Raw genomic sequence first — 15,177 nt, forward strand, 5'->3', positions numbered from 1 at the left:
GAGACTATTTATTATGTGAGAAAAGCACCCCTGGAGTTCATGATCAGGAAGGATCTTACTACATCTTGCAATAGTAATAGTAGACCTGGCACTTTTTATGATCAAGAATATGTAGTTTATTGCCTTTAAAGGGGCTCTATCACTGGGAAAAGTCATTTTTAACTAATCGCATCCTTGCATAGCCTTTAAAAATGCTATCCCACACCTACCTTTAGTATGTAGATTGCCTCAGTGGTTTTTGAATAAGTCCATTTTTATTCATATGCTAATTAGACTGGTGCACGATACATCGTGCACTCCTCTGTGCTATTGTTTCGTATGGGTGTATACAGTACAGACTGCTGCGACTGATGATGACTCGGCTTCCTGTTTGCACATAGGAGATAATAGCAGAGACGAGTGCTGCTGGGAACTTCCTGTGATGGCTGGAAGCTCATTAGCATATGAATAAAAACGGACTTATTCAAAAACCACTGACACAATTTACATACTAAAGGTAGGTGTGGAATAACCTTTCTAAAGGCTATGCAAGGATGTGTTTAGTTAAAAATGACTTTTCCCAATGATAGAGCCCCTTTAAGAAAATTTGTGAGCATAAAAAATAGTTGGGTCTTCTTACACTATTTTTGTCTCACCTTATGTCTAAAATACAGCATACAAAATAAATTATGTAAAATATTATAAGGCCTGCTTGGTACTGTAATTTAGGAGGGCCAAACATGGCCAAATTTGAGATCTATATTACATGACTCCTGAGTTACGCACCCTTAGCCTAATGCGGGCCCATACTGTATCTCCAAATCTTTCCAAAGTAATCGGGCAATGCAGGGTCACATGTCATATTATCAAAGTATTTTTCCCAAGAGGCATTTCTCCTTGGTTACAGTAAGGTAGCAAAATAGCATACTATAGACCTGTAGATACCGCATGTACTCCCATGCTTAAATAAAAGCTTATTGCAATGTACAACCCTGAGGGTGAATCCCATATGAAGATATTTAGCTGATTCTTCCCTGAGTGGCAGCATGCATGTAGACAACCTTGATCACTAATAAAAGTCTAGTGTTAAGAGTAAATGAAGCCTTGTCTAAACATTCGGTCAGGATGACATGATTTCAGGCTTTACAGCTTCTCATGTTCTCTCCATAAATAAATTGGGATTTGGCCAGCTTGACTCTAGCTTCACTTCACCATATCAAGTCTATCTCAATGAAAGTCTGCCGGGATGTTCTTAAAAGAAGTTCAATTACAGAACCTCTCAGAGGTAATCGTGAGACAGCTATCTAATCTTGTAACCAAAGTCTGGAACACTTTACACAAAGCTTTACACCTGCTTGGAAGAATTTTCATGAAGCCTCAGAGGTCAAAGGCAAATTGAGACTTCTTCCAAGGCAAACAGTTTGATAGATTAATGTATATTTCAACAGCTCGCATGCCACAAATATGTTCAGCGCTCATGGGCAAGTGATAGATGTGTTAGCTATTCTCATTAATTCTCAATGCATTGTGGCAAAGATTAACTGCGCTCATGTCTGGAGTCCTAACAGACATAAACTCAGTTCAGTAACTGTTACACTAAGGCCTCCTGCACACGACCATAGCTTGTGGGGATAAAATTACAGTCCCATTAATTTCTATAGGCCCTGTCACGCGACTTCAATTTTGCGTGTGTCTGTGCTGTATTCAAGTGTGGCAAATTTTGTCCACATATGTGCCACAGACCAGTGTACAGAATCATACAGGATCAGTTATCACGGTTGACATACTGACATACCCTCCAATTTACAAAAGACAGAAAGAGGGACAGAATAGCGCACCGCAGCAAATTTAGCTCTGCCCACTTCTACTTTGAATCCACCTATTGCCATCCATTTCTCTTTGTGTCCCCACAAAGCATAAAGCACCTAAAGTCACCCCAACATTATATGCCACGGCATTATAATGTTCTCTTCCAATTGCCCCCACAGTATAAAGTTCCCCTTGAATTGCCCCCACAGTATAAAGTTCCTCTCCTGGTGCACCCACAGTTTAATGTCAGCCTCCAGTTGCCTTATAGTTTAATGTCCTCCTCCAGCTGCCCCAGTTTAAATTAGGGTAACTGGAGGGGAACATTAAACTATGGGGCAGCTGAAAGGAACATTAAACTATGAGGCAGCTGGAGGGTGACATTAAACTGGGGGAAACTAGAGAGGAACATTAATGTTCCCTTACAATTGCCCTCGTTTAGAGACCCCATAGTTTAATGTCTTCTTCCAGTTGCCCCTAGTTTAATGTCTTCCTACAGTTGCCCCCAGTTCAATGTCTTCCTCTAGTTGCCCCCCAGTTTAACGTTTCCCCCCTGGTGACCAGGACAGTGAGACAAGACCCGGAATACATGATGCTGATGCAACGTGGACATGTTTTTGTGCATTTTGTAGATCAGTATTTACACACTGCAAATCCAATACTGTCGTGTGCAGGAGGCCTAAGATTAGTGAATGAGTGGTAATTCCTATAAATACTTAACCACCTGTATCCTTGCCCTTTAGCCTATTGTTATTCTAGGATTATATCCCATAATTTTGCAAAGATCCAGATTGATTATTATAATAATTTTGGGCTTAAAGCATCTTTCAATAGGATGTCAATGCTTCCTTTCTAACATTGAGTCTTCTAATATGAGGTGGCCAATGATTCAGATGCTGGAGCTGTACAAAATAACTACCATAATAACATGTCAGACTGACTACAATGCAAGAGATTATCATCACTTGGAAATTATCACTTTTCTTCAATCATTACTGTATGAAGTCAGAATGAATTAAATCTCAAGCAATATCCTAGCATAAAAAAAACACCCATACATATATTATTGCTTGGAGCACTATGAAAATTACACCAGCCCTGTTCTAACAGCAGAGAATTGTCCTCAGCCTGATGAAAATCTATCCTGAATAGATGTACTTTCTGTGCGGTACATGGTGACATAAGCTATTTTTAAGGAATAGCTCAGGAATAGGCGGTCATTCCATGCTAGCTATAGCAAGGTAACAATATTAAAATAGAATTTTAAGGTAAATGTCTCAGAGTATTCACAAATCTCATTCAGGATAAGAATATGATCTGTCCAATATTTACTTGAAAATATTACACAATGGATTCCTTTCCTAAATAATCTAGTCTGAACGCAATGAAATTATACATGATAGGAATAAATAGTCATTTGATAACAAATAATTTATTATTATGTACCAGGTAATAGTTCTAAGCCATGGTTACATCACCAATCTTTCCATATGATAACACGTTAGATCTACCCTATTATATACAGAATGTAGGCTCATGTAGGTAAAGCACAATTTATATTGTATATGCATTTGTTCGGATTCACTATGACTTATACTATGCATATGTTATAACACTTGTAAATGTCTGACAATGTAGGGCACTAGAGCCATTAGTTATAGACAGATGGAAGTAACAGTTCTATGGATGGCACGTCACTACAGCCACAATTTGTGCTGAAAAACTAACACGTCATGCGCCACCTTTAACTAGTGTTTTAGACACTTTTACTAATAGCACAATATGGGGTTTGGCTTGTCTAAGTAGGGGTGAGGTTTAAGATCTGATACAGTGCGCCAAAAATATGCAAACAAAAAAAATAAAATGAATCTGAAAACATGAAGTCCTTATTTATACGTCACGATTTTGGTCAGTGATTGTAAGCCATCCAGGAGTTAAGATATAATGGAAGGATTTGCTCCTGCTCTGTTGTCAACCCTTTCCTTGTTTTGGCTTACATGTAAAACACTGACGTGTGAATAAGGTTTTACCCAGATGAATAGTATAAAGCTCTCAATTGCCAGTTATCACTCTATGGATGTCCTTTTACGTAGCATATTGGACTCTGACTTCCCCCTCCACTAGCCATGCCACTATGCTAACCACTATCTTTCTCAATACTGTACATTAGCAGCATTTCATTTCCATTGTATAAATCACATATCATATGTCATGGCACAAATAAAATGGATGAGCTGGACAATAATTCTGCAATTGAAATCCAGGTAAAGCTGCTGAATCAAAGATTGGGTGTGTCTGAGGATGCATATCAAACAAAAAATATTGCCTGTGAACTTTGTGAACTTATTCCTCCCTGAAGCTCAGTTCTTTCTAACACATATTCCCCAGACACACTGAGGATATCCTGAAAGGATGCAGTGACCAGCTGAGTCAGCAGCATATAATGGCTGCAATGGTGATTGCTGGAAGCTCACACAACAATTCCCTGCACAAGAGAATAGAGAACACATTTAATCCTGAAAAACTTCACATTAAAGGAAAAATCCATTGAAACAATTATGTATTGGAAATGTCATAAAAATAAATGTACAGGAAATCAATGGGGACAAAAATAAAACAGAGAAATGCTGTGAAATCATACAATTATTCAGTGAATTCTTGTGGATTTATATGCAGTTTCTCTGTGACAACACAAAGGTCTTTAGATGGGAACTATGAGCAAGTTGATCAGATAGGGTAATGCCATGTTAAGCAGGAAACTGCTTGCTGTCACACCCTCATGTTCTGCTGATGGTCACTGATCTACGACAATGGTGCAGATGAATGATAATTATACTGGGATGTCACACCCATTGTGAGAACCTGAGCTGTGGCAACAAGACAGTATCTATAGAAATCATGTCATTGCTACTGTATAATGCAAGACAGAGCAGAGGTTAATTATATAGAGTAATGGCAATAAGACGATGTTGCCCATGGAACCCCACGGACACTGAAATACAGACATAACGTTCAGATTCATAGGGTCTTTATACCACATATTCTTTTTGGTTGTGTAGCAAATTTACAAATATCAACACTACAACCTACATTTTGGGGGCATTCTATGGGTATACATGTCTACATTTTCATAGATGAGCAAAATTGCATTATATGAAGTGATCAAAGAGATTCACAATGGTGCAACAAGCTTGTCATACCATTGTATTGAGAATCCTAGATATTTCTACTTAAATTAACTATATATTGGATAGCTTGCAGCAAGTTACAGCATAGCATTGACTGATTTTTGCAACAGACTATTGAGTCCTTTAAAAGGGCTACAGTAATGCACATATTATCTTAGCCTGATACACTAAGCAAGTATCTTTATCCCACATAGTTCCAAAGCTGGACATCCACATTCGAGGAACAACTACCACATAATAAAACCACACATTCAAGGTTAAAGAGACCTACAATTAAAGGAACTATTTCCCGTCTGATAGCTTGAGTCCTTAGTACATGGACTCCTTTCAGAGCTCTAGACCTTTTGTCTTTACACAAGGTAAATGACAGGTTCCACAACTTGTGCAGCTTTATCACTTCAGATCAGTGAGAGTTACTGCTGGTGCTGAAGACATTCACATTTCTGCTGTCCCAGGTGCTGATTTAACCTAAGCCTCAGAGACGTGGAAGCATTTCTAGATACTAATGTCTCATTTGTGCCAATATATTTCTTAAAAGAGGACATTTCACTCTAGAAAGTACATTGAGATTCAGATTGCATCGCACTTTGGAAAATATCTATCATATTTTCAATTAGGTGTATCATAAAGACCCACACTCTCATATTTCACTTATCAATCTGGTAAGAGCTCATGCATGCAATAATATCACAAGTAATAGTGGAGAATTTGTTTAACACCCCATCCCATACAGACCGATGTTTGAAAGAGTCCAAAAACATTATTGAGGTGTGAAAGGAAGAAAAATGAAAGCTTAAAGCTCCTCTCCATGAAATCAAATATCTAACCAACGAGAAAAAGATACAATGTTTCCAATATACTATTTTTATCAGTTAATTTTAATTAATTTAATTATATTTTTAATAATTTTATATTAAACCATACAGCCTATACTATAGTACTGACATATACAGATATAGCACAGTTAACCCAAACTTCTACAATTGGTTAAACTGCTGAAGAAGTCAGGTTAAGTCTGCTACATATATATATATATATATATATATATATATATATATATATATATATATATATATTGAGGCAGTAAACCTGAACGGGTGCCATGGCCTTATTTCCACTGTAGGGAGGAGCACATAAATACAGTGCTCTGGTATATTAACTGTGAATGGGGTGACATATTACTTGCTTGCAAAGGCTTTTAATGATGAATCATTTAGACAGCTTTTATTTAAAGCTCTAACCTTTCACATTTCTTTTTCTATTGCTACTGATCACATTGCCAAGAACTTCACAATTACTTGAAGGAGGAAGGCTCTTCACGGGGAGCTTAATGAAGGTGTCAAGAAAACATCTCAATGCAATGATCCAGCCAATGATTAGATAAGAACAAATTTACTAGTTTCACCATACAGTCCTGTTCTTACTGCTGCAAATATATATCAACCTGCAAAGTCACAGTGAATGTGTGTGAATAAAAAATGGAGGCTGTTTATGAATGGATGAGTGGCAGAGGCACACAAGAGGTTTCAATAATCTTGTAAAGTATAACACATCTTGTCAGCTTTCATCATACATGAGATCCTATGGGCATTCTATGAGTAGGCCTGAAACGACGCAACCCAAATATAGTAACAAATGATATGGCGAGTACTTAATGAGAAGTGAGAAATGCACAGGAGCTAGTGAAAAGCAGAGTAACACAGGGAGATGGATAATTGTTTCTGACGGACTACAACGTCATACTGACCTACCATGACCCCAGCCCCTACGCTGTTTCTAGGAGGGCGTTTACATCCTGTAATAGGCTAGATGCGAACAATGAATGGGAATAGCTTTGGCAAGCTGCAGTAGGCAGACACAAAGTGTGCTCTATGTACAGTATACAAGATTCACTATATAAGCTATGCGTGCCATTATGTGTCTTTCAAGTGACATATTTATATGGAAGATCAGGCTGCTAAAACTAACATTGCGATCAGTACTAATGGACGCAGGCTTTGATAAAATGTTATGTATGCTTACAGTGAGTTAAACATATGTCATGGCTGTTCTTGTACATTGACTGAGAGGAGGTAACATGTCAGCAGGGATAAAGCACATCAGACCAGGGCTCCCCTGAGATCCTATTATGTAAATAGGATGTATGTAAATATGATATGATTCTGGTATTTTCACCACATCTCAGTCATGAATACATACGACATGCTTTTATATCATATAACTCATGATGACAATAGAAATGCCAACATAAAAAATAAACCACTGAGTTTTTGCACTTCCTGGTTAAAGGGGTTATCCAGGATAACCAGTGCTTTAGCCGGAGAAGGTGAAAAAAAAAACAAAAACATACTTACAAGTGCTCTGGAGTTGTCCAATGTGGTCCCAGTCCTGCTCCTGTATTTTCTTCTGCCAGAAGTCGCGGCCGTCCAGCAGCCTCAGCAAAGGACATGAGACGTCACTACCTTTTCCTAAGGAAAGGGACACGTGACGTCACAGTGTGGCACGGACTTCCGCGAGAAGAAAACACAGGAGCAGGAGAACTGACCACTCTGGGAGACACCGGAGTACCAGGGACAGGTGGGTATGTCTTAATTTTTTTTCCCTGAAACAGTTTCATGGTTCTCCACTAGACATCCACAGTCTGCTACACAGTATACTTGTATATACAGTACTGAGATAAAGACAAGTAGATAAATCAACTGTATACGATATTAGTATTCTGCTAAAATACATCCATAATCCTTCATCCCTGGAAATTCAATATACTGTATTTTCTTTTAACACACAATGACATAGCCTACATTACACATAGTTGCTGTCATTTTTGGTAATATTGTCTACCAGTTTGCTGCAATTTTGTAAGTCAAGTGACTTTGGATAGCAATTTGTCAGGCACACACTGACTTGGCTTCTATCTTATTATTGCAAGCCTGAAATGCTGAATAATTATCTTATTCTATGTCACAGAGAGATAAGCCTAAATGGAATGTAAAACATGTCATTAAGGTTTAGACCCAGGGGCGTAACTACCGTAGAGGCAGCGGAGGCGGCTGCCACAGGGCCGGGCCATTAGGGGGCCTGGTGACAGCTGCTACCGCTGCGTTTTTTTGTTTTTTTAATAGGCCGTTACGGGCCCTATTTACTTGCCGATCCTGGAAGGGCCGGGATCGGCAAGTGACACCACGGGCCCCACAAATACTATCATTATACTCAGGGGTCTTTGTTATTTTGATCCATGAGGCCTCTTCTCTCGAGCTCCCATCGCGTCTTCGTCCAAAAGCGCTGACTGTGAATGTCCATTGGCCATTTTCCTGTGGTTTCTCCCGTTTGGCCACAGGAAAATGGCCAACAGACATGCACAGTCGGCGCTTTTGGACGAAGACGCGATGGGAGCGTAAGAGAAGAGGTGGAGAAGAGGACAGAGGCGTCCCTGGAGAGTTTTCAAGCAGCACTGGGGACACCCCCAATACTGTTTGAGTGCAGGAGAATGCCCCCTAGTGCTGAGAGAAAACTCATTTACATAAGGAAGAAAGAAGATATTTCTCAGGAACGGTGGCGCAGATCAGTATAATAAAGGTAAGAGAAGAATAGCCCTTCATAAGGCTATTCTTACATGTATTTAGTTTAAAAAGGGTATTCTAGTGATAGAATTCCTTTAACACCTGTACCCAACATTTTCCATAAGCAGTTCTATTTTTCTGAGCCAACAGCTATGCTTTACTATCTGCTTCTCTTCTGATGAGTCACTCATTTATTAAGATATCATGAATATCAATATTAATTCTTAGAATTATTATATTGCCTTCAGGTAGTTAAATGGTCAGTGGCCTGACAGTAGAGTAAGCAGTCTGCAAATGCTGATCATTTAACTATTGGCAAGTCTCCAAGGATCTGAGTGTGCACTCTTAGGTCTCAGTTCAATATTCTGCAAATCATGGATTCTCTGATCATCTTCTCTTCTACATAATTACACTAAAAGGCACTATGTGACTGATACAATGAACACATAATTACACAAGATATGTACACAGCTGCTTATAGTCCACAACACCGCCTGCTGAAAGCTTCATTTACGCTTCACTAATGTCTTCATTTACAGATATGATCTATTATTCATAAAGAAAACGTATGGTCTTATGTCGGCCACAATTGGTCTTAAATGCCAATTTTGTAAACTTCAATCCACTTATCATCAATATATTTCTTGTAATTATTTCTGGTAATTCTATCTATTGATTTCATAAAGGGCTCTGGGTTCAACAAATAGAAGAGGAAATATTGATTATGAATGGAATTGGAATAGACAAAAGGCATGATATGTTTTTGGCCTGAACTCAAGACAGCACCAAGCTATGCTAGGAGCACACATAAAAAAATAAAATAATACAAAATACTATATGCTACACAAATGTGGGTTTCCATTTTGTATCATTTCAGTATATGAATATGTATCAACAATAGAAAATACAGAAAGATCCTAGCAACAACGAAAGACAATCGAAAATTCTATCAACGATTTATAATTCAGCCAAGAAGGGAAGACAACAGAAAATTCAATAAACAATGTAAAACAATAGGAGAGTCTATCAACAACGGAAGACAATGGAAGATTGTATCACCAATGGAATATTTCATCAGCAATGGAAAACAATGGACTGTGGGCAATACTATGGTTAATTTGAATGTATACAGAGTATTTTAAAATGTTGAACAACCCCGTTAAATTTCATGTAGTAAAATAAGAAAGTAACTATTGTAAAAATCAGGAATATTATTCTCACATTAATACCACTTAGCCAAACTGAATACAGAGGTGACACATTATCACTATGTTTTGTCTTCCGTAACCATGCTTTTTTTACACGGAATCTCCCAGGAGAGTCAGTTAACTAAGGGGCGGCAAAGTCATATATTTCAACACTCTTAGGCTGGGTTCACACTTGAGGTGTGGACTCCACATGAAATCAGTTTCTGTGATCCGTCTAAAGATCATAAAAACTGATTCAGAGTGTTCGGAGCATTTCTGCCACGCATCTGCTGTTTTGGACACACACAAAAGTCGGACTAATAACTGTTGCTCTGTCCTATGAATAAGGGACCTCATCCTTGTTCCCAAAACGTGCAAGCTTATCTGTTTTTTGTACGTGCCTGGATCAATGTCTGTACTATGTTTTTAAATTTTTGAAGTAAAAGTTATATTTTATATATAATTGGGCATGCTGGAGTAATTTTTATTTTTTTTTTTAAATAAACATACCTGACGGACAGCAACAAATCCAGTTTTATTCATTTATTTATTTATTTAACGTTGAGGTCTAAAACAGGTGGACACAAATGAATTACCAATTGATAGAATGCTGTTTGTGTCTATTTTGCAATCCGTTTTTCCTTCTTCATTCTTCTCTGTGCATGCTCAGAATGAATAAGGGGAAAAAAACCGTATTTGTCAAAAACAGACACAAACGGACAGTTTTTTTTTTGACGGGCACCCACTGACCAAACTATCAAAAAGGATGGACTAAGGTATGTGCTGAGTAACTGTTTGTGACCGTTTTTTTGACAAATATTTTTTTTTTTTATACGGATTTGCAACGAGCAGATAACAAGTGCAGATGTGAACATAGCCTTAAAATTGAATTTCCTAGGCTAAAGCTCACTATAATACAAACCAGTCAGGCTGTGAAACAGTTAAATATATTACCTAGTCTTCATAGAAGTGTATGATTATTCTTAGTTTCTACAGTCTAATGCATTACTCTCACAGTCAGGACCCACCAGATGTGTTATATCTGAAATATGGAACTACAGCAGCGGCAGCTCATTCAGATCCCTTGTGTCTACAGAAGGTGCAGCCTGTTTAGTCTTTTCATTTTGTTTGGGCTAAAGTATCTAAAGCTGAAGGAAAAAAGAAATGATTAACCCTACGGCTGCCCCTGCAGAGGCGAACATCACTTCATGTTATAGTCTGATCCCTGCTTTTCAGGGGGTCTCTTTGTGAGGATTATGAGACCACGGTGCTTTCCTTTAATATTTTTTCCATAAAAACTACACTGATCTCATTACTCATTAGTAACAGCATTAAAATAGCTTTCTTACTATATCATAGATGTTATAGCTTAACCTATGTGAATTTTATTAAAGGGATTTTCCCATGAACATAACTGTATATAAATGTAGAGATTTGAAAGTTAAACCGTTTTGCAAATACAAATCATTGAAATTTTGCAGGGTTTTAAACATTTTCTCTAAGGGTATGTTCAGACAGCGGAATTTGCATTCTGTGTGTGAATATTACATGAAGCTAGCCGCGATGGAATGCCGGTGCAGGCATTCCGCTCCAGATTAGGCCAAAATAAATGGGCTTAATCGGGAGGGAACCTCGCGCCACTGACGCTGTGGAATCCGCAGCAAGGAAGGTCATCTCTCTTTTTTTTTTCTGCTACTAAGATGACTTCAATGGGAGCTGGTTTTGGCAGCGGATTTTGAGGCGGATTACGCCTCAAAATCTGCTGCCGAAAAACTCTGTGTGAACTGCCAATGGGCACAGCCACGAGGACAGGAACTTTCTATGGTCTGGCACTTGTCAGAAATCTAGCCACAATTGCTTTTCAGTGGATGAGTTATTAGGCAAGGACACTACATGCACCAGAAGATTACCTACCTACAATAAGAAATTAATAGGTGAGTTTCTGATAAGTGCTATAGAAAGTCCCTGCATTTATGGTTGTATCTATTGGCAACCGATCAAGACAAGGGACTGTCACCACAAGTAGTAAAAATCTAGTGATCAAATTCCTATAAAAGTAATCTGTAACAAATTATGCATCTAATTATTTACACTATATCAATAATTGCATAATATAAAAGTAATTAATCATGTTATTTTGAAGCCAAGGTTGGTGACTTTCTTGACTCTGACACCATCTCTGCTCCATACACAAAGCAGATCAGTTTACAATGGGCTCTATGAAGAGGGGAGGGGGAAGAAGAGATGGAGAAAGACAGGGGTATGATGCAGTCTACGGCATTTAATGTATGATTTCTATGAGGAGAAAACAGATAGTAATTCCTGATAATTCAGCTGTGTTGTGAAAACTGTCTCTATATATTGCTAATGTATCTCTGTGAAACTCTCCTTTTCCTCCCCTCTCTATAGAGTTCTATTGTACAGATTTGATCAGTAACAGAAAGAGACAAGTGAAGAAAGTATATTGCAAAGTTTGTAAATTCACCTTAACAATGGATTTATAGGAAAAAAGAAAAAGTTGTTAGTATTTAATTAGCGAGATCCATAGGGGTAAGATGCAAGCCTGCAAAATCGGGAAGAAGAGGGGCCCCAACCTGTTCCTGAACCCTGGGAAGAGCAGGAACATCAAACTTGCAGGCCAAAAGCAGCTAATATGTGACAGATATGTTGTAGTAATTTTCTTGTATTGGCTTCCACAAGTCTGTGTAGAAGTATTTTTTTTTTTTTTTTAACAATAAAACATCTGCTAAATGGATGACCAAATGTGATCTGGGCATATCTTCACCCAGCCCTTACCATCTGATGCCCAAAGACTCCTCAGTCACATAAGTAGCCACCAATATTATAAATAGCACATGGTAGTTGGCAACCCAGTTGCAGATTTTGCAAACATCTTTGAAAATGGACACTTACCGGTTTGTAGTAAACCAGCACCACTGTCCTTGACTCCAAAATGTTGCTGAATGTCCAGCAGAACCCCTGTTAAGAGAAAATAGACAATGTAACTGATTTGTTCTATTGGAAAAGGAACAGCTGTTTTCAGAAAAAAAAACATACATTGCATGAAATTAAAGGGGTATTCTGAGACTTTTTTATTATTTAAAACTACTGGGGGGGGGTTTACCACTAAAAAAAAAACAAAAAAAAAAAAACAGAACTCAACTCTCGCGGAGGCTTTGTTTCCACCTGTGGGAGCTATGTTCTTCAGTATACAGGACCCAGTGGCTGACGTCACCAGTGATGTCCCGTTTGTGTGAAGGAACCACTGTAGCCAATCACAGCAGATTAGGAAGAGGTGAAGGCTGAGAAATGTGGTTGGCTGCAGCAGTCACCAGGCACAAAGAGCTGGCGGACCTGCATACAAATAAACTGACTGGTGATCACTTGGCTGTTATGTTTATTGGCCCACTGACATCAATATAAAATAATAACATGTCTAGGAACATCTCTTTAAGAAATACATTTAAGCAATGTCTTGGATAGATCCAAAACATGAAACATTCCAGCATGGTGCAAGAAAAATATTAGCATGGAGTCTGTATGTCCTCCCACACCCCAATGACATACTGATAGGGAATTGTGAGCCCTATTAGGACAGTTAGTGAGGACAATTTCTGTAAAGCGTTGCAGAATATATTGGATCTATATAAGTAAATAAAATAAACCTATCAGACCTATCTAAACCATGTTCTTAAATTCATCGTAGAAAGCTAAAGTTAAGGTCCAATACACAAAGACACTTTCTAAAGAAATTCCGCTAGCTAAATGAGGAAGACAATGTAAAAGTTATTTAAAAACTGAGGAAGAGAAAGCTTGTGATAACAGCGTGTTCACTTCTGGCAGCATCCAGTGGCCCATTTCCCCAGGACAAGTGCACACTAGCTTTATAAATGGCTCAATATTTGGGTCATCCAAGCGCAACAAAATGCTATTTTGCTTAAGTGGTTTTGTATCTTCAGCTTACTTTGCTTTCTGCTACAAGTGCATTAGCTTTGTCTCTATACTGCAGTCAGTACATTTAGAAGAAGCTATGACTACAGTGACAGGCAAGAACCTGGTTAAGATTTATAAAAGCAACACTCCATTGTTTAGCTTTTATTTATTGTCCTGTGGAAACTGAATAATTCAGAAATTGATCTATAATAATCTATAAAACCTACAAACTACATATGTTCTTATGCGAAGAAGACCTTGTGAAACAGATATTTTTCTTGGAAATGTTGCACCTTCTGCCAATCTAAGATAGTGTTCTGTGCCCTATCACTGTGTAACTTTTGGACTGAGCCCTTCCTGTGACATGTTTATCACATGTGACAGCTGTAGAGTTTGCTCATCTGCAGGACAATAGGAAAATATGATAAGCAAATATAGGTGCAGCACATTGTCCAACCTCGATCTGCTTCACTTTCTCTACAGTTAACTTGGCCAAGAAACCATCTGGTTCACAGCTGGCAGAAGATCAGAGCACTGATGAGACTAGAATACCATATTATGCCGTAGTATATATATTTATATATATACATATATAACACCTTGACCTAGATCCACAAGCTTCAAGTAGACAGTAGGGAAAATACACAAACTAACTCCAAAATAAACTGATTTGTAGTAGATCTTTTGTGTCCTTGTACTTTCACTTGTCAACATTGTAACTTGGTAACAGTCGCGGTTTTGGAAATCACAGCAAGTCATTAATACCTCCGGAAATGCTGGTGGTTTCCCTATAGGTATAATGGAAGCAGAAACTCCACAGAAGAAACCTCTGCAGACTTTCTATGAAAAGCACTGCGGGAAAAACCGTGATGCGTTGCTGCCATGGTTTTTCTCGTAATGCTTTTTTGTTGTGGTGCCTTCGCCTGAAGCAGGTTTTACAAAATTTGTATCAAAACCTTTGAGGGTTTAATGTACCTGCAAAGTGGATGGGATTCTGTCTAATCCCATCCACACATTGCAGAAATAAGCTGAATTTTGCAAATTTACGTTTTTGAAAATCACAGCATGTCAATTATACCCGCAGAAAGGCGGGTGTTTTCCATATACCTATACAAGGGGCAGAAATTCCACAAGGGAAAACTCTGTGAAAATGCAATTAAAAATTCTACATTTCCACAATGTTTTTTTCTGCAACTTTTTTTGCTGCTGCCCTTTGCTATGTGGGGCCTTTGCCTTAGGCTAACTCTAGGTTCACACTAGCGTTTCAGTCTCAGTACATTATAGTCTATAGTGTCTATGAGTTTCTACATATAACCACTTTTTACAGGGTTTAAATCTTTCGGGACCCCAAGCAGACCTGAAGGATGGAAATCCGAACGTTAGTGTGAGACCCCACGTTGCAAAAGAGTTGCTTTTTTATTGCAGATTTTGATGGGGGGTGGAGTCAAAGCCAAAACTAGCTTGGAATGGAATAGGAAATGTAGTTGAAGCTCTCATACTTTCCCTATTTCTTCAATCCAGTCC

At 38.3% G+C, this 15,177-nt stretch overlaps 1 protein-coding gene across 2 annotated transcripts in view; it reads right to left on the reverse strand.

Moving 5' to 3' along the window:
• Window positions 1-15,177, reverse strand: part of SPNS2 (SPNS lysolipid transporter 2, sphingosine-1-phosphate) — a 114,651-nt gene that overhangs the window by 57,223 nt on the left and 42,251 nt on the right. For both annotated transcript variants that reach the window (XM_075264897.1, XM_075264896.1), the window contains exon 2: window positions 12,634-12,699. In XM_075264897.1, the coding sequence (XP_075120998.1) occupies window positions 12,634-12,699 (66 nt within the window). The remainder of the gene's footprint in view (window positions 1-12,633; window positions 12,700-15,177) is intronic.

Source organism: Leptodactylus fuscus, chromosome 2 (assembly GCF_031893055.1).
Source record: "Leptodactylus fuscus isolate aLepFus1 chromosome 2, aLepFus1.hap2, whole genome shotgun sequence".
NCBI classification, from domain to species: Eukaryota; Metazoa; Chordata; class Amphibia; order Anura; family Leptodactylidae; genus Leptodactylus; species Leptodactylus fuscus.